The sequence below is a fragment of the Poeciliopsis prolifica genome, unplaced genomic scaffold (genome assembly GCF_027474105.1).
Source record: "Poeciliopsis prolifica strain line A6 unplaced genomic scaffold, Auburn_PproV2 SCAFFOLD007, whole genome shotgun sequence".
NCBI classification, from domain to species: domain Eukaryota; kingdom Metazoa; phylum Chordata; class Actinopteri; order Cyprinodontiformes; family Poeciliidae; genus Poeciliopsis; species Poeciliopsis prolifica.
Window position 1 is genome coordinate 1,489,248 of NW_026562382.1, and position 23,927 is coordinate 1,513,174.

Here is a 23,927-nt window from a genome sequence, read left to right on the forward strand (position 1 = left end):
AATCGAAAAGTTGTTTTCTGGCAACGAGAGAGCTGGTAAACAAACGAGTCGTCTGCGCTTTCGGATCTTTCACGCGTTGCTTTAATCCCTTTTAGTAGATTTGGGCTCCTGTTCCAAAATGGAGTCGACCCGAGACTTCTTCTCCAAGTTGAGGAAGATTGCGGTGACTTTAGAGGCAGAAACCGAGAAACTTCAGCAAGCTTTCGAGGGCCGAAGAAACGAGGATGGCGACAGCGGTGAGAGAGGGAGCAACAAGCGTCGCTGCTCTGTTCTTACTCCAAAGCATGTTCTCATGTATCTCGTTATGTACAATATGTTAACATCGGTTTGTTCCGTTTCAGACGCAGCCGTCCGAGCGATGCGAGCATTTCATGAAGTGAACAGCGACGTCAGCAGTCTCAAGGTACACCTGCCCGAGTCTCGGCTTTAACCAACAGATCCGTAACACAGCTTGGCATCCTAGGCCACTAATGTTTGTTTTCTGTAACTACGTGCGCCGTAGCTGTGCTAATATATGTAATTTCCTTCGTTTGATAAAAGAATTTGGAATTGTGTTGTTTTTTTTGTTGTTTTTTTTCTGCATTCTTAATTCTCTCTTTTTAAGCATATTGTTTTTGCATAGACTATATCTAGATGAATGCAAGAGACAGTCGTCAGCCTGTAGGACAACATTTATGAAAATCAGTGGGTCGTCTTCTGGTCTGTGCTTGTTCAGGCGCAGCTACAAGGAGAGTTGGCTGAGCAAAAACAACGAGAGGACGAGGTTAGCAGCTTCATTAAGGCTTGTCGAGTGATGGAGCAGAGGGTCTCTAAAGACATCCACACAATCAGGACACACCTGGAAAAATATGGTTACCAAGCTCCATCTGACGCAGAAACTCCAAACGGTAAACGTTGATTGAAGTCTCATTCCTTCATTGTGTCTTTGAAATGTTTCAAACCTGGAGAAACACCAATAAGATTCTCTTAACTTGAATTGACACTTTTTATTTTTCCTCCCCCTCCATTAGACCCAAATGATCAAGAAGCAGAAGAGGCTGAAACCAGCTTAGGAACCGAAGAAGACGAAGACCAGGAGGATGATGAGAGGATGAACTCCACATCGCCTCCAAAAGCGGCGGATACCCTCGCCGACTTGTTGCGAACCCCTAAGCTCTCCGACTTCGGTCTCTCTGAGTTACAGATGAAGAGAGCTCTGGGTGGAGCAGAGTGGTGCGCCAAAGTTCCTCCTATGCCGGAGTTGAACCTCCCGCAGCCCTCGCTCTGTACGCCCGCGCCACCACCTCTGGCCATTACTCCTAAATGCATGCTGCGGATGGACGACGATGACCTGCAGACGCCCCAGATGCGTGATTTTGGCATCTCAGAGCACACGATGTGTCTGAACAATGACTTCACCTTGGCTCTGTTCAGGAAGAAGCACCTAACGCCTGACAAGTAAAGTCAACTGACTAATGCTAGAATTGTCTTCTGATGATAAGCAATGTGTCCATGCATTCTTAAAGGGGCAGTATTATGTGTTTTCCAAGCACATAGTGCCATTTTATAGCACAATCAATTAAAACCCCCAGGTGGACCGAGCCCCGCCTTCAAGGACGATGCTCCTCCTCAGAGCTGCAGTTACCCACCTTCTGAGCTTCTGCCTCACAGAGCATGTTGACATTTTGAATGAAATTCTTTGCACAACTATATGCTAATTTGTCTTGGTTTACTATGTGAAATCACTATTAAGTATACAGCATTAAATGCAGAAGCGATATTTTCAAAATCACTGTATTGGTTTTGTTGCTACATGTGTGTTTTTCCTCGACAGACCTTCACAAGATACCCCATCAATTAACAAGGTGATGGAGAGTTTGCAGACTGAAGGTATGAAAGTTTCCTCTGTGCTTCACTGCTGGTGTTATTCTTCGCTAGATGTTTCTGATTAATGAAGCCCTGTTGTGCTCTTGTCACATTTTAGGGAATTAAATCGCTTTTCTTATTTAAAAATGAATTAAATTGTGTTTATTTGTATTTTCTAAAATCCCTCTATTGTATTTTAAAAAAAGGCTTAAATAAAAGGAGTTAAATGAAAATGCAGAATGTGGCAATTTTTTATTTTTTTTTATCTGAATGTCAGAGTGATTGATAGGATTAATTACTAAAATAATCAATAGCTGCAGCCCTACTTATAATATTTATTTTTGTGTTCAGTTGACAATTTAGAGTCTCCGGAACCACCTGTAATTTGCACCCCAGGCTTCAAGATAAAAAAGCCAAACGGTCACATACCGCCACAAGAAACTAGAGACCCAGAGTCCCCCTGTCGCCATGGGAACCCGTCAATGACCCCTGAGGTGCCTGCATTTCAGACTCCATACGTGAACCGCCTGGTCAGCGGCAAGAAGGTATAACATGCTTTGGGAACCTTCTTTTACCTCCACTCGGTTTTTGATTGCATGTTTTTAATTGTTCTGTGACGTTTCCAGACAGCAGAGCCCGAACCAATCAGCTTGCAGGGTGACGGGTACAGTGACATCTTCAAGCTTCAAACGTCTCCCTGTAACGGAGCGAGCGGCTCGAAACCCGCCTTCGAGTACAACGTGCCAGAAGTGAACTTCTTTGGCGTGGAGGAAAAGGAGATGGCAGAGATGCCCAACTTGGAGTCTTTTTTGGGGAATTCCCTTCAGACCGTAAGACCTGAATAATAATGTTTTCTCAATAGGTTATCAAAAAAGTGTCACTGCGGTCAGAGCAGCAAGTGATTTTGTTGCTTTATAGAGTGAGAGATAAAGATGAATCAGTTTTCTATGTAAATTTGCTCAATCATGTTCTGAATAGATGGGGCAGTTTTGCAAGTGTTACCACTAAGCCTGTCACAATGAGCAACAAACCAATGAGCTCAATCATTTCTACTTGAACAACAATCGACAAAGAGATAAGTCGCATCAAAAAGCCGCCATTTTGAGAAACGCTGCAAACATTTAGCACCAGTAGGAAGTTTTTCTGCACTTCCTGCCACTTTTGCCTGTTTTCCCTGCCTAAGCTGAATGACTGTTATTTTTTAAGATGCAATTTTGATTACAGAGACTTCATAATCAATTTGAATTATTTTTGTTTCGTTTGTTTTATGTTGGATATTTAAAGTGTTTTCCGGTGCCAGTGTCAGATAATTAGAGATTAAAGTTTGATTGATTTAAAAAATAAATAAATAAATTTTTTACTTGCACTATTAAGCCATTATGTTTTATATTATTTGAAAATGATTTCAAATTGACAATATAAACATTTACTACAACAATTTCTGGGACAATTTATCTTCCAGCGAAATTTGATATTGTGACAGTTGCAAAATTTTGCCGATAAGCTTTAGATCTGAACTTTGACTGGGCCACTGATATGTCTATTTTTATACTTTGATAGAGGATGATCTCTGGGTAGGTCGTGCCTTGCTATTTGATTTTATGTATTTGTTTTTAGTTGATGGAATTAACGTTGCTTCATTACATTTGTTTAGTAGTTAGGCTCATCCTGAAGGCAACTTGCTTACACTGGATCTTATTTGAGGATATCGGAGGATGGTTCTGTGAATACAAATTCACATGATGCTCTTTATTTGTGGTGGGGGGGGAAAAAAGTGAACAATTTTTCTCCTATTTTCTAAATATATGGTACTTTCTGTTGCAACTTTGCGGCATCGGTCTTGCACAAAAACGACCTGTGACTGCCTTTGTGTTCAAAAGATAGCTGAGCGGAATCTTATTAAGTCACGTATTATATCACTCCACATGCAAAAGAAAAAATTAAAAAAGAATTATGAATTGTATTCAAGCTTAACCAACTGAACGACTTGAACAGAAATTAACTCGTCTTGTTTTATTTGCTGGTGCTGACCCGCAGAAAAATAGCCGGATGCTGACGCAGCAGGTGGGAGAGGACACAGGCGTGAAAGGCCTGGACCTGGACGGACCTACCCAGGAGTTCAGCTTCGAAACGCCTCGCATCAGGATGAGCTACCAGGAGCCCAGCACCCCCGAGATGCCAGACCTCAGCTCGGTTACACAGGACATATGTAAAGTAGGAGTCACTTCATTTAAGCTAAGCTTGACAAGCTATTGTTTTTTTTTTTCTTTTAATAAATTTATTGGATGATAATTAGAATCTTTCTAACCTACTCTAGTTTCATTTTGCAGCTTGTATCGCAGGCTCAAACAAAGAAATCTACCTCATCTGTCAGCTCAGAAAAACACAAGTACGTACTGCTTCAGAGTTTTTTTTTTTTTTGTCAAACAAGTTCTCTTTAATTTATGATTTTTAGCAAAGAAACACAGGTTGCTTTGTCATTCGAGTTGCTTTTCTTTCTTGATAAATGAAATCATCATTTGAAAATCTGATTTTGGATTTGCTGCAGTTTTCTTTGTCTCATTGCTTTTGGTATCTAAAATATCTTGGTGCAAAACAAACCCAAAAACTGCATGACAAATAAACTGCAAGTCACTTGAAGTTGTTTTGTTTATGAATGAAAAAGTATGTAATAATCAATTTCACACAGATGTGAATTCAATTTAAAAAAGTCATTTCATCCTAAGGAAAAAAATTAATGCCGTCATAACTCATGACATCCAAGTATCTTGACAGACTGTGGAGTAAGCAAATGCAGTGGACAGTAAATATCTCTGGTAGCAGTCAGTGTAGCTTCAAATATGAAGAGGCTTCTGACTGAAGAAAATGGATGTGAGGCTGTTGTGGGCTCTGCTAATAGGCCCCTTTGTGTGTTTGACAGTTTTTGAAACACATTAACATTTTAAACAAGGTTGCTTTTATTTAAATATACCCATTGTTAAATTTGCTTTGTTAGTTTATTCAACACATATTAATTTCTTCTCTTTCCGACATTATCCTCTTGATATCGAGGATATTGTAATGATGCTAATTATTTTACTCAGGTGCTAAATATAATATAAATATAGGTGCAAATATCACCTGAAACGCTTAGAAAATTTAGAAATCAAATTTCTTGAGGGTCTTTTTTCTTCCTCTAGATAGCTTTGTGTGTTTTACTTTGTTGTGATGGCGTTGGCAGATGTTTGTTTTTCTTTTTAAGTTACTAATTTCTGACATTCCTTTCGTCTAGTGCTCCTCCTGCGAAGGGTCTTGCTTTGGTTTCACAGAGCGAGTTTCAGACTTTGCCATCCTACCTGAGGCTGATGACTCTCAGCAACCTTAACCAGGCTGTCCAAAGCATCAACAGATTTACAGCACAACACCATGGTGAGTGAGCAGGAAAGAAAACGTATCCTTACAGGAACGTGTGCCCACGCGTTTTGATTAGGAAATGAAACAAGCTTGGGAGTCAAAATGGCTGCACAGTTGTCAGCCAGTGAAACCTAAAAACCCCACAAATACAGCTGCTAACAGCTTTTTATATTAGCCGTAAACTGCAGTTTTAGCAAAGCGAAACGAGGCGTCACTCCGTGTTCTTTGGCGCCCTCTGCAGGAGAAACGAAGGAATTCACCATGGACGATCTGAGGAGGATCATTAGTGTGGGAACCATGGCTCCTGTGTTCGTCCTGTGTCTGACGGAGCTCCGGAGGCTGAAGCAGGTGGATGGGGTTCAGGAAGCCGCCGTGTACAAACTGATAACAGGCCATTGAAAACGGCAATGTGCTGGTCAGCTGATGGTCTGATCCTTACTGAGGACATTACAACTCCTATTCTCTACAATATAGAAAGACTTGACACTCAGAAGTGGCGTCCCAAACAGCCAGAAATTGCAGGTTTAGTAGCTTTTTGCACATTTTTCATTTTTTTTGTAAATGGATGTATTCATGATGAGTATGCTTCAGTCGGATGATTAAATGTTGAATAAATATATGCTGCTTATTGCTAATTCACCTGTATGAGCTCCACATACTGATAATAGCAATATGTAAACACGGCTTATCACGAATAATGGATTAAAAATAGCAAACATAAACTTAAAATGTTGGATATTTTTAAAGATTTACATCATATTTTCATAGCCTAGTTAATTACAACAATAAAGTTTTGGTTTTATTTAGGATGTGATAAGGTTGCAAATAGGGACTATTTGATGGCCTTGATGGAATACAAACTGTTCAGTTCGTATTTACATAACTATATTTTTCCAAAACCAAAAAATTTATATTGGTTTATTTTATGTTTTTGTTTTTCTAACGTAATAACGTAATAAATCAGAATGCGAATGCTGTGTTTGATCATCAAACCAAAAAAGTTCCACTCTTAAAAATGAGCATGTAAAATGTCTCTAGAAAAACAATAAATCCAGCAAAAAATGATGGTGTCGGTGAGGACCGCTGCGCACGAGCCGAGATCAAGTTGCCGTGACGTCACCCTGGGCCTATCCAATCAGATCGAGGACTGCAAACGAACGCCGTTAACGGAACTGTAGTTTTCTTTTTACTACGCATCCTCCGGTCGGTCACCATTTTGGGAGTCAAAACAAGCAGCAGCGGCCACCTACACGCCTCACCGTGGCCTTACTATGGTTCACACATGTGTGGTGGCAGGTTGTAAGAACCGACGGACGCCGGGCACCGCACTGTCGTTCTACCGCTTCCCACGGGACCCAGAGAGGAAGCGGCGCTGGGTGGCTGCGGTGAACCGAGCGGGCTGGGCACCGAACGACGGCAGCCGGCTGTGTAGCACCCACTTTATCTCAGGTACGGATGCAGTGCAACTCTTAGGGAATGGGGGGAGAGAAACTAGGAAAGGGAGTTTTATTTATCCGAGGGTTTTGACACTTCACGTTGTGATGATAGCCGCTAGCTTACAGTGCGAGATGCAGTAGTTAGCACAGGGGAAGAGGAAGACCTTCGCGAGGCTTGTTTACAAACCGCAAAGAGGGAAAAGTTCGGGTTCAACTCTGCGTGTAGTCCAAGTAGTTTACAGGCCGCGGGATTTTACTTTAAATTTTATTGAGTTGAATGTTTGAGGCCTGGTTTTCAGTGTTATTAAAGCAATGCGTTTCTTTTTGCAGTATGACGTTCCAACTGTGTTGCCAACATATAAAATACATGAAACATAACGATTTTTATTTTATATTTAGAACATTGGAAGGATTTTTAACAATGTAAAAAAAATGTTTCTAAAAAAAGACAAATCAAATTGTGTTTCAAGATGTAACTGTCCTGAATTAATGACAACTAGACTAAAATATCCAAAGCAAGAATAATCTACAAATTTTCCACTTTTAAAGAAGCAGCGTTATGCATTTTCTAGGCAGATAGTGCCATTTAGTAGCACAATAAAGTAATTTTGTTATCTCCAGTTGTTAAAAAAATGCTGTATATATCAAACATGACTTGAACTGTAAAGTTGGAGTTATTTTATCTTGAAATTGGGCCTCTGTCTCTTTAAGAAGCAGCTGCTCTTTCTGAAGGTCTGTTTTGCAACAGCATTTCTCCGATTACTTATTTTTTGAGGAATATATTTTAGGAAAAAATATGTTGCAGGTTCTCTCTCTCTTGGATAAAGTTTTCTGTCCAACAGAAAATTAATGACTTCTTCTTATCACTGCATTATTGTGCATCATTGATCTTTAATTAATTTAACTGAAAACAGTTTTTTATTTTGCTGTTTAAAGACTTGGGCAAAAATGATTCTGTTAATTAACAAAAATAGGACACCAACAGTTGGTATTGCTTAAGGTAAAAGCCGTGTTGAGAGAGGGAGCTGAAAATGTTTGCTGGTATGTAGTCGCCTCCCAGATGGCAGCAGAGAGAACAACTGATGATAGAGCTGTGCTTCATGCTTCTTTGCAGAGGCAGCGTCTGCAAAAGATTCTTACCAGGATGAGCTTGTGGAGTTCAATGAATTTCTAGGATGTTTTAATTCCTCTAGGGAAGAGGTTGGTCTCTTGCCTCTTTACAGTGTGCATACCATGCAGTTACAAAGCACCCTCAGCAGAGCAGGGGTGGAAATAGCCTTTAGCAGATCTACAACAGAAAACGGGGGGTGGAGGGACTGCTGTTCAACTGTGCTTTTTTTCCTTATAGGACAATGATCTGGCTTCTAAATTGCATTAAAAAAAACAATTAAAGGGACAGCATTATGTAAAATTGACCTTTTTTGAGCTTTATATTACACTTAAGCATCACCGATGTAGAATATGACTCTCTTGTTTCCAGTTAACAACATATTCAACTTGGTCCCTTTTGGGAGTTGTAACATTTATGGACCATTGCCAGCATGCCTGATGTTACTATAGAACCTTCTGTAAAGCAGCAGTATGATATAAAATCTACTTTTTTCAGCTTTACATCATGTTATAATGTTATTCACCCATTAAAAACACTTCCCGAAAGTAGAGTTTCACTAAGAGCAGGGATTTTTAAAGAGACAGAGACCCAATTTTAAGGCATTAAATTAGCAAGTAAAATTTATTTTAAGTAATTTTTAACTTATAAGAAACAAAATGTCATATACCTGGAAAATACATAATACTTGCCTTTTAAGAACTCTTATTCTAGCAGAAAGATTAAAGATGTTTTTGATTTTTAAGTTGTTTTTTTTTTTAAATGCAGTTTTCTTACAAATGTGGAAGGCTTTTTTTTTTGTTTTTTGTAACTTTTAACCATCTTCTGACTGTCCACATCCAGGTAAACAAGTCAAGAATCCAAATTCGCCCGATTATGTTCCTTCTGTGTTCACACCAGTTCCCTTCTTCCCAGACATGAAGGAGCCAGGCGCCTTGGAGATCCTGGACAAGCAGGAGGCGCGGGTCGAAGCTGCCAATGCCCTGTTGTTCCTCCAGGGCCAGGGCAGCTCCGCGGCGGTCGGGCCGAGCCAAGGTGGGCGTCACGAAAAGGAGGCGCCGGAGGCTGCTGTGGAAAAAAGCGGGTCTTCTTCCTTCAGCACAGATGAAGACGAGGAACACGACGAAGCCTCAGAGAGAGACAGGAAGAAAGGAAAGTTTGCCCAGATGTCCGAAATATCCGTAAAATTTGACGACATCTTGAAAGCGCTGAAGAAGGAGAACCGGGCGCTCAGGGAGTCCGTGGAGAAAATGGCCCTGTCTGAGAACGCTTTCAGGAACGACGCAGAAAAGGTCAAGTTCTACACCGGTTTGCCCAACTACTTTGTCTTAGAGACCGTAATGTGGCTGCTGGCGCCACACATGGACGGGATGAAAAACACGAAGCTGTCAAAGTTCCAGCAGCTCCTGCTGACCCTCATGCGCCTGCGGCTGGACCTCCGCAATCAAGACCTGGGATACCGCTTCGGGGTGAAAGTCGGCACGGTGGCCAGAACAGTACACCGCATGGTCAACATCATGTCCTCTACTCTGGTGCCGACCGCCGTCTTCTGGCCGTCCAGAGCCGAACTCCGGAAAAACCTGCCCACTGCTTTGCGCGCAAGCCACCCAGACTGCGCCGTCATCGTAGACTGCTTCACTGTACCCCTCGAGGAGTCGGCTTCGACGGGAATGGAGCATGGACAACAAGAGACGACCCTTCCTCGTGCCGAGGGAATGGCGCAGAGTCACAGTTCGCTGAAGTATCTGATCGGCGTGGCTCCGCAAGGCGTTGTGACTTTCGTGTCGCGGGGAGCGCCGGGAAGCGTCAGCGACAAGAGCCTGGCCGAGGGCTGCGGGTTTCTGTGCAAGCTTCTCCCAGGCGATGTCGTGCTGGCCTGCCGCGACCTGGACATCGCGGACTCCGTGGCTGCCCGCGGAGCTCTGTTCAAAATCGCCGGCAAAGGTGAAGCTCGCGCGAGATCGGAGGGCTCGCCAGGGCCCGACGCCACGTCCGAGACGGTGGTCGTGCAGAGGCACGTGGAGCGGGTGATCTCCATGGTGAAGCAGAGGTACAACATGCTCACAGGCCCCGTCGAGAGCCCCTTCAGCACCGCCTGCGAGCGCACGTCCAACCTCTCAACCTTTGATAAGATTGTGCAAGTCGCTTGTGCCTTAAACAACCTGTGTATCTCTGCTGCTCCGCTTGAGTGACTCGTACAGAAAGCAATGCACCACTTAATGCTGCTCTCCTAACTTTTTACTGTTTCAGACTTACTGTCATGTGTCCAGTAGGAAAATTAGGTTTCTTGTCACCAAATCCCAATTCAGTCACTGCTGATTCTAAAGATTATTCTTGATCTTGGCACAAACATTTGCTGACATGTTAAGTTGAGGAATGCAACCTTTCGTTTGGCGAGTAGAGGTGGTCCGCATGTGTTCTGGTTTTCAAACGATGCCATTTTCATACATTTTATACAGTTTAGAGTCCCTCTAAAAAATTGCCACAGAAGGCTCAGGAGTGGGCAGAGCCACGAGTGAAGTCATCCCTTCATTCCCAGTTTTGGCACAACATCACTACTGTTGTTTTGTTGATTTTTTGTTTGTTTGTTTACAGACACACAGTTAGCTCCTATGAAAGTTATGTGATGAAAACTAGAGAAAACCGTTATTAAAGGAACGCAGGTCAGCTTTTTTTGTGTACTACATTTCAGCCACAAGGTATTGCAAGGTGAATTATCTTAATTGTCTTAAAGCATCGTCTTAAAAATTGCTGTGAAGACTTGAGATGATCTACGTTTTTCCAATTATTATTAATCAAGATTTTCATCAGAGTAGACTTGAACCAGAAGAAGTGAATGGCCTTGAAGGTCGGTACAACAAAAGGTGTATTTTGGTGCTAATGCATTGAATGATTCATAACTAACAACAGTATCTTAAAGTCTATTGTCTGAGCTACGGGGGCCAGTGTAGAGCTGGGCTGAGGGTTTTTATGCAGACCTGTAAGGACATGTAGGTCTGTTACAATAACATGTTTTGCTGGACAATAAATTTTCCCAGAAGTTATTGCGTTAAACAATAATGATGTTATGAGATCATTTTCACGTAATGTATATAATATAACATAATAATGCAAGCACACCCTGTCAAAGATGAAAAAAAAACTTTAAATTCTAATGAATATTTTACACTGGAACTAGTAGACATTTTAAATATCCAAAATGAACAGAACTACAGAAGTAACAAATAAAATGGATTATGAAATAGAAAGAGACACGAGAAAAGCAATCATACAGTTGCAAATTATTGACCTTAATTTATTGCTTATTGTGACGAGCCTAAAGACACTTTCATTCATCGATTCAACCAAAAATAAACCCGTGGATGAATTTCTCTCGATCATTAGTCCTTTCATCCAAGGAAAGTTCTTTGGGTGTTAGAAGGCTGACTTTGTAACTGTATTTATGTGTCTCTGAATGTTCAGATTCTGTCCAGATTTTGGACCTGGTCACTAATTTCTAGCTTTAATAGCTGACTCCCGATTGGTCAAAAACTTTCTGTTGAAAGTAAAGTTGCTCCTACTCGTGAGGAATATGACAAAGTCAAGCTATATTAGCTAATATTAGCTTCCAGTTTTACAAAATGAGAACAACTGCAATAAGTGATTAACATTCTCCATTGCAAACATTTCCTTTTTTTATTTTTACTAAATACAGCAAGTCTTTACAGCAAGTCTTTACTCTGTATTTTGCTTTTAGTCTTCCAACTCTTGTGTTCATCTCGAGATCAATTTTGTCAAAGCAGACACTGACGCATTTCACACGACTATTTGTGACGGAGGTAGCGTTCATTTCCAGATTTTTCCAAGTAGCTTTAATTGAAAATGTATTTTATAAAGGATCGCCGTGAGAGTGAAAAGATTTACGCTCCAAGCTATAAAAGTATCGATGTCATTTTCGTATCTGTAACAAGCCGAACTGTAACTGCTCCTCTTTCCTTTTTTCTTTTTTTTTTTTTTTTGGGCACATCTTGCTTTAGATGTTTGTGTCAGAACGGTGAAGCCGTGATGTCTTCCATCAAGGTTTTCATCGTGGTCACTCGCTACTGCAGAGAATAACGTGCTTCGGTGAGACCACAATAAGCTTGTGGTCTTATTGTCCACAGCACTGGAAAAGAAAAGAGAAGTCGGTGCAGATTTACAACACACTTTAATGTCCAGCATGTGTGTGGTCCTTTGGAAAAGTGTAGCCTCAGCTGCTGATGTTTCTGTGTCTAGATGTGCTTATCTCAGCATTTTCACTGATAATGGCGGGTCAGTTTCATAACTACGGAGAACTTCCGTCAAGCAATGATGGGCACAAACTAAAATCACCCTCTGGCCTCCAGTGCCTTTCAAAAGTGTTCATACTTTGTGCCGTTACATTTTATTTTATACTTCTTGTTGCTTCTTTCAAACAATGATTTTCTTCTCCCCACTGTTTTCACAGAGGATGATTTTGTGGAGTGAAACTAGCAGTTGCCCCATCAGCAGATTCTCCTTCAAAAACTGATTTAATTACAAATGCAAGTGTTTTTTTTTTTTGTTTGGTTGTTTGTCATGGAATAATATCATTGAATTTCCACAACAAAATGACACTAAAATTACCTGTTTGTTTTTTTAAATCAGTTATTTTTCTTATTGTTAGGTTGGAAACTACTTTAAAGCTGCGGTATGTAACGTTTATCTAAAATAAAAGTGTATTTTATTTTAATTCTTGCTCATTTTTAAAAAGTCACCACCTCCTCCTCGAGTAACTATTGCCCTCTGAAGAAATAACTCCATTTCCAGTCAAAAACAACATCAGAGCCGGGGGAAGAGCGCGTTGGCGCCGTCAATCAAACTCGTGAATGTGCTGCTAAATGCTAAATGTGCTAAAGCGGAGAAAGCACTCACAGTTCCAGGAAAATGGTTTATCCACCATTTTCGGTGGCCATGCCAGCTCCCCTCAGCATCTGTGACAGGCTCCACTGTTGGGAAGACGCTGTAGCATGACAGCACATTCGCAGGCGTGATTGACAGCGCTGCAACACTTCTCGTGGTTCTGATTGGTCGTTCCTGACAGTGGTTTATTTCGGCAGGTTAGCGCTGGAAGAAGACAAACGAGTTTGACTTTTCTGTTGTTTTTTTTATGACATAGTGACAATTTAAACAAATGCAAAAAACCCAAACATTTCTATGAAAGTTAAATACGGCAGTTTTAAGGGGTATGAAAACTTCTTCAAGGCAACTTTTTTTTTTAAAACTTCCTTTTACCATTTTCAATGCAACTCTGAAAGGACTTTTTTGGGACGGTCCTCCTTTGCAGAAGTTAAGCTAGACCAGAACATAAGCTTTTAACGGCGATACTATTTTAAGGCTGCTGGTAAAGTTTCATATTTGAGTCCTGCGAAGGTAATGATGGACATTTTTCATTATTTTTGAGTTGCTTTGGTTATACACTATAATTAGGGAGCAGAACAAAGCACTCGACTCTGAAACGTGTGGTCCATGCTTTAATTCCTGCAGTCAGGCTGCATTAAACAAGTAAATTAAATGTCGTCCTTTCTTTTGTGTAAATTGTCTCCCCAAATATCAGGATGGCTATTTTATTGTCTTGTTTTATTTTGCTGTATGTTTTTTTTTTTTTGTGGTATAATTTGACCAAGGATATTTGGATGAGAATGAACGATTGTTTTTTCTTCTTCTTCTGCCAAGCACATGAACTTCAGCAGGGAATGCATGTGAAATGAATTTTCATAAGTTTTAGCCACAGCGTCATCTAATTATTAGCTGTAACTAAAAGTATATATATATATATATATATATATATATATATATATATATATATATATAAACATAAACTTTTGCATTTCTTGTGCCTAAGTTTGTGAAGACGTTGCAGATCATTCTGTTTTCTACAGATAGCTGGCTTTGTACCCCTTTTTAGACATTTTGCTCAACTTTGGCGTTCATTCTTAAATTGCATTTCTTGTTCTTGTCCACTAAAGCAATGTGTGCGCAATCCGCTTGGTTGACTAGACATCGAGTTTAGTAATTCTTTGTTGGAAAATGTCTAGAAGTCCAGGAACGGAACTGGTTTCATTGTTTTGTTCAGGCCTTAAAGTGGATTTGGAAAGATGGTTCACCCAGTGCTGGGGCCACGCCGGCTACCTCGGTCCAGTTGCTGAGTTTCAGCAGGTGGTAGTTCGTAAGCAGAAGCCGTTTTGGGCTCAGAATGTGCATCTCTTCACATCTATGCCCCTGGAGCCGTCTGCTCAAGAGGAAGATGCTGGGGACAGTTTGTCATGTACTTGTAAGAAAATAGTTTTCTTCCAGTTTCTGTAAAGAGGGGGATTGTGGTTCCTAGAAACGCCAATATTTCCTGACGAGCTAGTTTCAAAATAACAGGAGCTTTTCCAGTCGAATTGAACATGTTCGCCCTTGTACTCATTGTGTTCTGACTGTATGTGCTTCCTTGTCAAAGGTTGAAGTTTCACCCTGACTCCTCTGATGTGGACTCCGTGACTGAAAATTAAAGTTTGGCACAATTCTGTATCTGCCTTTTTCTTTTAGAAGGGCGTTTGTGATCCTCTTTCTGTGTTTGGCGAAACGAAAATGGGTTCAGGAGGCGTGAGATGTCTCAGCGTCGTGTCGTCTCTGACAGATGGCTAAATATTCCCTCTGTGGCCGAAGTGGAGTGACTGAGTAATGTATGGATTTCTTTTAATTTATGAAAGAGAAAACAAATGCTTGTGGAGGCTCCACCTTAAGTATGTGCGGTCAGATAGTAGAAAGCGAAGAAGGCTCACTCCCACGGTTAGTTTAAAATGAAATAGAGGCGTTCATTAAAGAAACCCACTTCTGTCCTGTTAATAGTATTCTGCAGATATTGATATAATGTATATGCTATGCTAACTACAGGTGCTGATGCAGATTATCTGACAAAGACAAAAAATGTCTTAAAATAGACAAGGTTATAAAAGTGTACATTTCAGTCCAAATTCAAAGTAAAATTCAGTCCACCATTTCGTTTAAAAAATAAGGTTTTGTGTTTTAACTCCCAAAAGGACTATTCTTCTATGTCAATGTAGAAAATTTTTATGTATTTTTATTTTAGAAATTGTACTTTATGCAATCTCAAAGTACACGTGAAAAAAAAATATTTATATGAAAATTTGACTACTATATACTCACTTTTGATAACATTTCCCTTTTATTATTCGTCTCTGTTTAAGACGTTTCTATGTTTCAAATATCATTAGGTATCTGGCTGAGGGATCGCGATTTAACGACGCCAAATCATAGGCGGAGTGAACGTTCGCCTAATACACGATCTCTGCTCCGGTACTGACGTGCGTTGGTCCGTCACGTGACCTGTGGAATGTTAACAATGCAGCGAGTGTCCAACTTTGTGCTGCATTTCTGATCCTGCCTGGAGTCTAGGCAGAAAATGGAGGCTCATTTCATCATATTTAGCCCGCTGCCCCGTCTTCGCCGACCTCCTCCACTCCGTGTTCGCACCTAGCGGCCTCCGAAAGTCGACTTTTGACGGAATTTGCGCCCCCAGTCTGGACTTTTTCTTGTTCCTTCTATCACATGGTAAGTTGAGTTACTTTTTCGGGAAGGGGAGTGGTGGCGTGACATATTTCGCGACTCGTCGCTAAAGTAATGCCTTCGTTGAGGATGTGGTGCGGTTTAAGAGTGTAAAACGTGTTTTCGGTGGGTTTTAAGCCTGCTCGGGGGCTAACAGAGCAACCTCCATTTTTTTTCCAGCACTGGAATGTGTCTTCCCCCTCCAGCCCTGCCTGGGGTGCAGTGGAGAAGGCCTTCATATCGAGGCTACCGAAGGCAGTAATAAACTATTAACACCGTTTTGTAACTTTAAACAAAGAAGAAGGTCTAGGAAACAAATGCAGAGACTAGAATACAGTCTAAACAGTTTTTGTGAACTTGTTTAGTTGCACTAAAGTGAATCTATGTGCAAAATGCTGCCTTCAAATGAACATGACGCCTCACTGGATTAAAATAACCTTTGTTTCGAGCCAGTAGTTGTATTGTGTAGTCTTCTCCCAGTCAGACATGTTAATGGAGCTGAGCAGCAGCAACAGGATGATGCCTCTGAGGTGTTGCAGGTAGCCTGTCATGGAGCATCCAGGAATCACTGAGCACTAAAGTGTTTACATAGGAGGCTGAGGCTGCCTCTGCTCAGATGTGTATGGTGAAATTGGGACTGAAACAATCAATCAGTTCCTACTGGCTCTCAAGCTTTAAAAAAAAAAAAAAAAAAAAAAAAACAGTTACCATCCCCTGTAATAACTGCATTTTAAAGCAATAGTAAATGGACTGAATTTATCTTTTCCAGTCATTTTGACCACTCAAACCGCTTTACACTAGAGTCACATTCACCATTCGCTCTCGCATTTATACCCCCAATTGCAGACCTGTAGGCAATTGGGGGTTAAGTGCCTGGCCCAGAGGCACATCGACCTGTGGCAGGAGGAAGCTGGAATCGAACCTTCAACCTTCCGATCGCGAGACGACTACTCTACCCTACAGCCACAGTCGCCCGGTGTTATAGTATGATAAGTCTGGACTTTGCCAGTTTGGTTCATCTTTTATTACAACAATCAGGATTCTCCTGGCATGCACTGGTGTTTGGTTGAGGTTCAACCTGCTAAATACTTTTTCTTTTCTTTGTGGATGTGACTTTTTCTTCTTTTTTTATTTATTATTTACATTTATGTAAATTTTACTTATTTCAAAGTTCACAGTCTCGGTGGATATTTTTAAAATGGCAGTCTGTGTCAAGGTCATTGGAGGGAAACTTGGTCCAATCCGATCTCTTGATGCATCTCTTGTTATTGTTGTCACATAAACAGACTTTTTTCATCACATGAAAAAGTCGCAAGGGACTGTCTTTCTTTTGTTTATCCAAGTTCAAAGTTTAAACAATAATCTGACAAACCCAGAATACAATAATAATAATAATGATAATACAGACCATTTTTAAATTTATTTTTTTGCTGAACCCAACTTCAAAATTCTTTTAAAATAGTTAATTTTTAAATACTTGATTATAGTTGTCACCCAGCAACACATATACAAACTGCACCAACCTTTTATTTTTTTAGCTTTGTGAGTTTTTACCATTTACAACACAGGTGTCAAACTCCAGTGCTGGAGTGCCCAGCCTGCAACTTTTAGATGATGTGCCTCTGCTGCACCACCTGAATAGAATAATTAGGTCATTAAGGATCTGGAGAACTGATCTGCCCAAGAAGGAGGTAATTTAGCCATTTCAATCCAGTGTTTTGTACCTATTCCACATCTACAAACTGCAGGATAGTGGCCCTTGAGGACTAGAGTTTGACACCCCTGATTTACAGCCAAAGCTCTTTGACTAACATTGACACCTAGTGGCAACTATGTAAACTGCAACAAAAGTGGAGTCATGGGGAGTTTGTTTTGTGGGCTTGTTTAAACCCCCCCCCAAAAAAAACAGTTGTCACTATGTTACTGTAGTTATTTGAAAAAAGACTGTAGGTATCATTTTATGCGACAATGAGCTTTGGGATGTTTGCATTAAATGTAAAAATATGCCTCCATGTACTGTTTTTTCATTTTGTTCTTCTTTGCTTGTGGATATTTTTCTTTTCCCTCTCACCTGCATCCAGGTTTAAGTCGTCCGTTCGTGTTTTTCGCTCTTGGCTAAGTTTGAGGGTCTGTATTTTGGTCAGCTGCACAGGACGTCCCATGATTGCTGCGTGGTATTTTACTTGTAGTTACTTGTGGAATGGAATGCTCATCGCTCGGACACGGCACTTAAAGCATCGCAGGAATGGAGACAAGAGATCCTGGAGATTGGGAGGGAGAGAGTCAGGGCTGGAGAGGGGGAGCATTTATACCGAGTAGCCCCAGATTACTCCACCACCCAGCCATATCTGAGGCGGAGACAGAAAAAAAAACTAATAAAAAGAATTTTTTTTTTTTTTTTTTCTTTGTCTGTCCAGAGTTTATCTGTACAAACAGTGAGGGCAGTGTCCTTCTCAGAAACGGCCCAGAGGGATGGAGACTGCCAGGGAGGCGGAGGGGAAGGGGTGGGTGTGTACGCTGGAGCTTTTTATGTTTGGCTGCTGCATCTGCTGGGGTTGTTGCTCCAGGCAGTGGCAGTATGGCTGATATATTTATAAAAAGGAATAATATTTTCCATGTGTCTGTGCACATTATCGCAGTGTGGAGTTTCTTTACGGTTTAGGGCACTGCAGAAACCATTCTACCACAGCCTCAGAGTTCCTGTTTTAAATAACCCGATCTGATGTTACGCTGAGGTAACGTTATTTATTTAGCTTTTCATCTGAATCAGGTGTGTTAAAGCAGGGAAACATCTAAAGCATGCATGACGGTGTGCCTTAAGGACCAGGGTTGGGAAACACCGCTGTTATAAAAAATGAATACGGGTAAAAGTAATGATAGAAATTAAACACGAGTTAGAATAATACCAGTATTTATTTAAAATATACACTTTTCATCTGTTTTTGCTTGAGTCATTTCAGTAAGCTTGGAAATCTCACAATCTTATTTTTTAATGCAAAAAAACCCCCATAAGATGGACATGTCATTATTTCCACTTGTTAGTTTAATTAAAGGCTTTTTTTTCTTTTTCTTTACCAGAAGTACCACAATCAACAATTTCAGTGCTTCCACAAATACATGATTATTGAAAGTAGTTCTGAAGAATTAAAAGTAACTAATTTTCAACTTTAAAACTTTCTTTTTTTATTTTAATCCACTTTCAATCGCCCTAAATACAGACATTTCTCAAAAGTAGAAACAATTTTTTAAAAGAGTGTCATGTAGTTTGGTAGTGATGTACTTGGACGAAGAAGGTAATAAAACTTGCATTGCTTTATGATTAGTAAAACATTTTTAATAGGGAGGATTCCTATGACTAAAAAAGTCTAAAGAAGTATATAAGACACTTCTTATATATATATACACACCTTTTTTTAAGGTGTGTGTATATATATATAAATATATATATACACACACCTTAAAAAAATAAAGGGAACACTCAAATACATTCTAGATCTGAATGAATGAAATAAATATGAAAATAATTTCCACCTGTTGTCTATTTCATTTGCACAACAGCAGGTGATATTGATTGTCAATCAGTGTTGCTTTCTAAGTGGACAGTTTGATTTCACAGAAGTTTGATTTACTTGGAGTTATATTGTGTTGTTTGAGTGTTCCCTTTATTTTTTTGAGCAGTATCTTTTCCTTTCATCATATATATGCATTTTATAACTATAATATTAGAATAATTTGCTGCTTTTAACATATTGGCCACAAATTGTTAAAAATGCAGACTTTATACTTAAGTCTGGGTTTCCATTGGAAACAAAATGGTTCATTGGTTAAGATTTTAAACAGAGGGGCAAAACTGCAAATATTTGAGCTTTTACAAACTGAATAATGGAACCAAAATTCAGATTGCTCTAAGGAATCTCCATTAAATGTAGGATTATCCAGTAATTGGACAAGTTCAAGTGGTATAGATAGGAATTAGAGCTGATCTAAGTATTGTTCACATGATGCCAGAAACCAGCTGGGACATGTTCATATACTTCCTTTAAACTTGTAAGGCAATGTGAGACTCGTATTGTTTCACAATTGGAACATACAGAAGAGACGCGACTGATCACCTGTTGTGAAATCTGCATAATAAACTGTAAAGTGAGTCTGGTAATGTGTAATGTACTCCATCTTGTGTTAGAGTATAAATTGTGAAGCGTTAATAAACCGATATTGCGTCATCCATTTATAAATAGGTTTTCTATTGGTTGTTTTTAAAAAATGGTCAAAGTAATGAAGTGGTGGTTTTACAGTGAGCATTTATATGAGCATTTATTATTACTGGCCTCTTAAATGTTGAGGATTTCCACCATCTTGATCTAATCCTTGTGATTCTTCCAATGTCGAGAAACAAGAATGTCTTGATGCGGGAAGTCTCCGTTCTGCCTGTGGAAATACCTCCGGCTCATCATTTATTCCCACATGTCAGCGTAATAGTCAGATAAAATTCTTTGACTGCTCCACCTGTCAGCCATCTTCAGATAGAGCGAAACCCATTAAAACTAATATCATGAATGTGTCTGCGAGGCTGCCAGAGGGGGATTTTTTTATCCAGCGCTTTCCCTTTGTCTGAGTTAAATCAGTTTGGCGTTTGGGAAACCAATATGTCAGCTAGAGGGCTGGAGGAGATCATTGATGTGAAACGCAGCCAAGTGAATCCCGAAGATAGGAGAGGCATTAAATTGAACAAAAGCAAAGCTATATGGGATAGTTAAATCACTTTAAGTGAAGCTCATTAGCTTTACATGATTGCTAAATCTATTACCGGGAAGAAACTTTTGTCCATTCTTCTTTGAACTGCCCACAAGTTCTCAATTGGGTTCAGGTCGGGAGGACTGGTTGGCATCGTCCTGCATAAAAATCACTGTCTTCTTGAAAGCTGTTGACTTCTTCCCATTCCACTGCTTGAAAAAAGTATTGCTGAAACCTGGTAGTATGTTTTGGAGTTGATTTTGAGTCCATCTTCAACCTGAAAGTCTCCTACTAACTTGTCTTTAAAAATACTACCCTATATCAATACCCCACCTCTACGTTGCAGGCGTCTGACTGAAAGTAGAGCTCTGTGCAAGTTTCTTATCCACTCAAAGGCCGTCCATCTAGTCCTTTGAAACATCAGTCAGATGTTTCTTGGCCCAGTCTAGATCGTTCAGTTTAAGTGTCCTGTTCAGAGGCCTTGGGACCTCAACCTTCCCTACCTTGGCCATGCCTCTGAGCTCTGAACATTTTCTAGTTACTCCTCTTAAGTTGCAATTATGAGACAGAGGTGAAGGATGATGGATTTCTGGTAATCATCATCTTCTTAAGTCTTGATTCTTCTCAAATCCTTGGCAGATATTTTGGGTGTTTCTTTCTCAACATATTTCTTGGGACCCTCGTTGACCATTTCAGCAAAATGTTTGATGGTTCTGTGATCAGACCCCATTCTTAGCAATCTCAAGAGTCCTCCATCCCTTTGAGAAACTTTTAGCTCATTTTGTCTAAAGAAAAGAAGGCATCTACTAATGATGCACCCCTTGAAGTAGGGTTTTGACCTCCTTAGGCCCCACCCTAAGGAGCACACTCCCTTGTGTCAACCCGTTATCTGTCATTATGACACCGGTGTCCTCATGGACCCATTGGCTTCAGGGTGACAGTTAAGGGGTTAATAATTGTGCACGCAGTGTAAGTTTGGTACCTCATTCAGAGTGGTGCTAACCAGGGAGTCCAATGTAAAATGGACTCGCTGTAAAACAGCTGGTTGTGGCTCTTAAAGCACAGAGTAATGCTATTTTTTCCCTTCGATCTTTATTGGAGTGTAACGTTATAGAGCACAGTCGGGTGGTTATGTTTATTGCAGAATTACTCTTAGGACCATGTGTGGTTCTTTGCAAAGTTAGCATAACAGAACACTGTAGACCTGCTGTGAAGCTACTGCTGATTTTATGTTGTTAGAAGAGAAATCCTTTTCTGGCACATCCAGAATTTAATATCTATTAAGGCAGCCAGAAAATATTTTTAGCCATTGTGAAGTTTGTTCTCCTGTTGTGTCCAACTTTCAACTGTGCAGCTGTTTGTTAGTTTCAGATTAAACAAACTAGGGGTAGTAACCCTTCTTGATTGAACATGACCTGTTCATAATTCTGCCACCACCATGTTTTGCAGATAATGCAATATTCTTCGGTTTCAACAAATGTAACTGCTTCTGTTTAGGTGTATCACCCCAAACAGATTCTGTGTTATAACTGAAGATATTTTTATACAGTTCTAACAGGCTGAATCAGCTATGGGGAGGTTTTGTTATTCAATTAATTAGAACTTGGAAGTTTTAATGTAAACTGGATCATCATGAATTAAAGATCAAGTTGCTTTAAGAGCTGTTGCTCCTTCTGCTGTTTATGGAGAAATGAGTTCTCTTAATTCTTGCATTGCAAGTATTTCACCTCTTTGCTAACGTGAGGCCCCTGGACAGAAACGCGTGCAGCCCTTCCACATGTCACCCCAACCGCTCCGGAGGAGTAACACTGCAGTGGCAGAATCCAGAGTATGTTTCTTCAGATAAGACCGTCAGGTGGTGTTTAATGTCCATAAACGCTGTAGAGCAGAACAGCCAAAAAGGGGTCGGCTCTGGGAGGGCCGCGCACTTGTTGTGACTCCCGGCTGGCTTGCTACGCTCTCACAGGGGTGTTCACCGATGACCGCGCTGCAGAAGTATGCGGTCACTGCAGTTCAGTTGTGCAACTAAGTCTTTATGACCACTGATGTTCCTGAATTATGCATGGACGCTTAAACACCACTGATATAGAATGTGACTCTGGTTTCCAGGTAAACATATTCAGCTGGGTCCCATATAGGAGTTGTGACATTTACGGACCACTGCCAGCATGGCTGATGGTGCTACTGAATGTTTTTTTAAAGGAACAGTGTTACGTAAAATCAACTCTTTGTTTTACATCATTTTATAATGTTATTCCCTCATCAAAACATTTCTAGAGTTTTACTTTGATACTTTCAAGCATGTTTGAGAAATCTCTTAATTTCCATGGCAACCCAAAAACGCCTGGCTGGGCCTAGCTCCGCCTTTGAAGATGAAGCTCCTCCTCTGAGCTGCAGATTCCAATTTTCCAAGCTTCCACCTTACAGAGTAGACATCCTCTGTGACTCCCCCACTCAGACGAGGCAGCAGCAATTAGCAAACACCTATTGGATCTGTGTATATGGTGGGCTCAGTATGTGAGTTACTTCTCAGTGAAACACTGGTAAAAACATTGCTAAAGGGTTAATAGAGATGAGGACTTCTTGAAGGCTGAGTTTCAGAAGGAGCAGGAGTTTTTAAAAGACAGAAGTCCAATTTCCAGGTGATAAATTTCCTTTGTCGTTCGACATAGCAATTTTCTAAGAATTGAATGCAACATAGTTACTTGAGCATGCTATAAACTGGTACTGTGTCTGGAAAACACACAATACTTCCTTTTTATGGCCTTTGCCAGTCTTCAGTCAAATCATAGCATCCTTGTGTTTCAGAGACAAGCTCCTCATTTCACCGTTTGTTCAGATAGACCATAATAAGCATGACATATGACCACAGTATGCACGTTCTCACTGGATCTCTTCCTCCACAGGCGCACACTGGCATCATGGTTTGGCTCTGCATTGCCCACACCCACAGCTGCATTTCCTGGAACAAGCTGCAACCTGAGCCTTGAGGCTCCCACCATGGAATGCTTGTAGTATCCAGGATTGCCTCCGTCTTCTCCATCAGGAATTAGAAACGCAGTCAGAGGGAAACGACACAAGAGGCGGGCTTCTAAATCCAGGCCTCTGCGCTGAGCTCCTGGAGGCCTTTTATCTATTTAGGTCAGCCGGGTGGAGAGGGTCCAGTTGAGCAAGTGCCAGTTGGTGTGCGGTCGTCTCCCCCGTTTTAGAGTAGGTGCCTGCCCGGGGGCGGGGGCTAGGGGGGCACAGAGGCCATGAGGCCCAAGACGTTCCCAGCTGCCCCGTACGTGGGCAACACACGGCAGAGGCTCCAGGAGATCAAGGAGGGCCTGAAGCAGCCGGCCAAGCTGGTGAGCCAGGCGCTGCATGGCGGCAGCTCCCGTTCCGAGGGGAGCAGGGCGGCCGATTCAAAGAGCGGGAAGGACACAGCCAACCGGCAGCAGCAGCTCCGGCCGCCACAGAAATTCAACAACTACCAGAGCGCTCTGCGAGAAATCCGCAGGTCCCTCATGCCGTTTGCCAACGAGTCGGGGGAGGCCGGAGAGGTGAACAGGCAGATGCTGCAGGAGCTCGTCAACGCTGGCTGCGACCAGGTAAGACTGACCAAATCACATCATTTGTCGTCATAAATATCTTGACTTGATAAGAATTTTCTTTTGTCTTTGTCACAAGAAGTTCCCAGCGTTTAAAACCTCCCAACCTGTTTGGATTGTTAGTTTTGATGCTCTCTCCACTCTTTCAGGGTTTCGGCCAGTGTATTATAAGTCTGGCGGGCCACCAGGTTTTACTTCTGCCCCCACCAGGCTAACATTGCTTATTTA

General features: G+C 41.0%; 3 protein-coding genes across 5 annotated transcripts in view; all 3 read left to right on the top strand.

Moving 5' to 3' along the window:
- ska3 (spindle and kinetochore associated complex subunit 3) lies at positions 1-5,967 on the top strand. Its single transcript, XM_055031408.1, has 11 exons — positions 1-236; positions 342-403; positions 716-887; positions 1,011-1,437; positions 1,814-1,869; positions 2,197-2,390; positions 2,472-2,675; positions 3,883-4,059; positions 4,176-4,234; positions 5,117-5,253; positions 5,480-5,967. The coding sequence occupies exons 1-11, from the start codon at positions 119-121 to the stop codon at positions 5,635-5,637; spliced, it is 1,764 nt and encodes a 587-aa protein (XP_054887383.1). The 5' UTR covers positions 1-118; the 3' UTR covers positions 5,638-5,967.
- A 444-nt stretch (positions 5,968-6,411) lies between these two features.
- LOC129360906 (uncharacterized) lies at positions 6,412-10,337 on the top strand. 3 transcript variants are annotated; one of them, XM_055031411.1, is made up of 2 exons: positions 6,412-6,687; positions 8,626-10,337. In XM_055031411.1, the coding sequence occupies exons 1-2, from the start codon at positions 6,510-6,512 to the stop codon at positions 9,972-9,974; spliced, it is 1,527 nt and encodes a 508-aa protein (XP_054887386.1). In that variant the 5' UTR covers positions 6,412-6,509; the 3' UTR covers positions 9,975-10,337. The 3 variants fall into 3 exon arrangements, with proteins under 3 accessions (XP_054887386.1, XP_054887387.1, XP_054887388.1); XM_055031412.1 differs by having other exon boundaries at positions 8,683-10,337; XM_055031413.1 differs by having other exon boundaries at positions 8,698-10,337.
- A 4,844-nt stretch (positions 10,338-15,181) lies between these two features.
- lats2 (large tumor suppressor kinase 2) overlaps positions 15,182-23,927 on the top strand; it is a 28,262-nt gene continuing 19,516 nt past the window's right edge. Inside the window, exons 1-2 of the mRNA XM_055031398.1 lie at positions 15,182-15,378; positions 23,013-23,699. Coding sequence (XP_054887373.1) covers positions 23,361-23,699 — 339 coding nt within the window. The 5' untranslated portion in view covers positions 15,182-15,378; positions 23,013-23,360. The remainder of the gene's footprint in view (positions 15,379-23,012; positions 23,700-23,927) is intronic.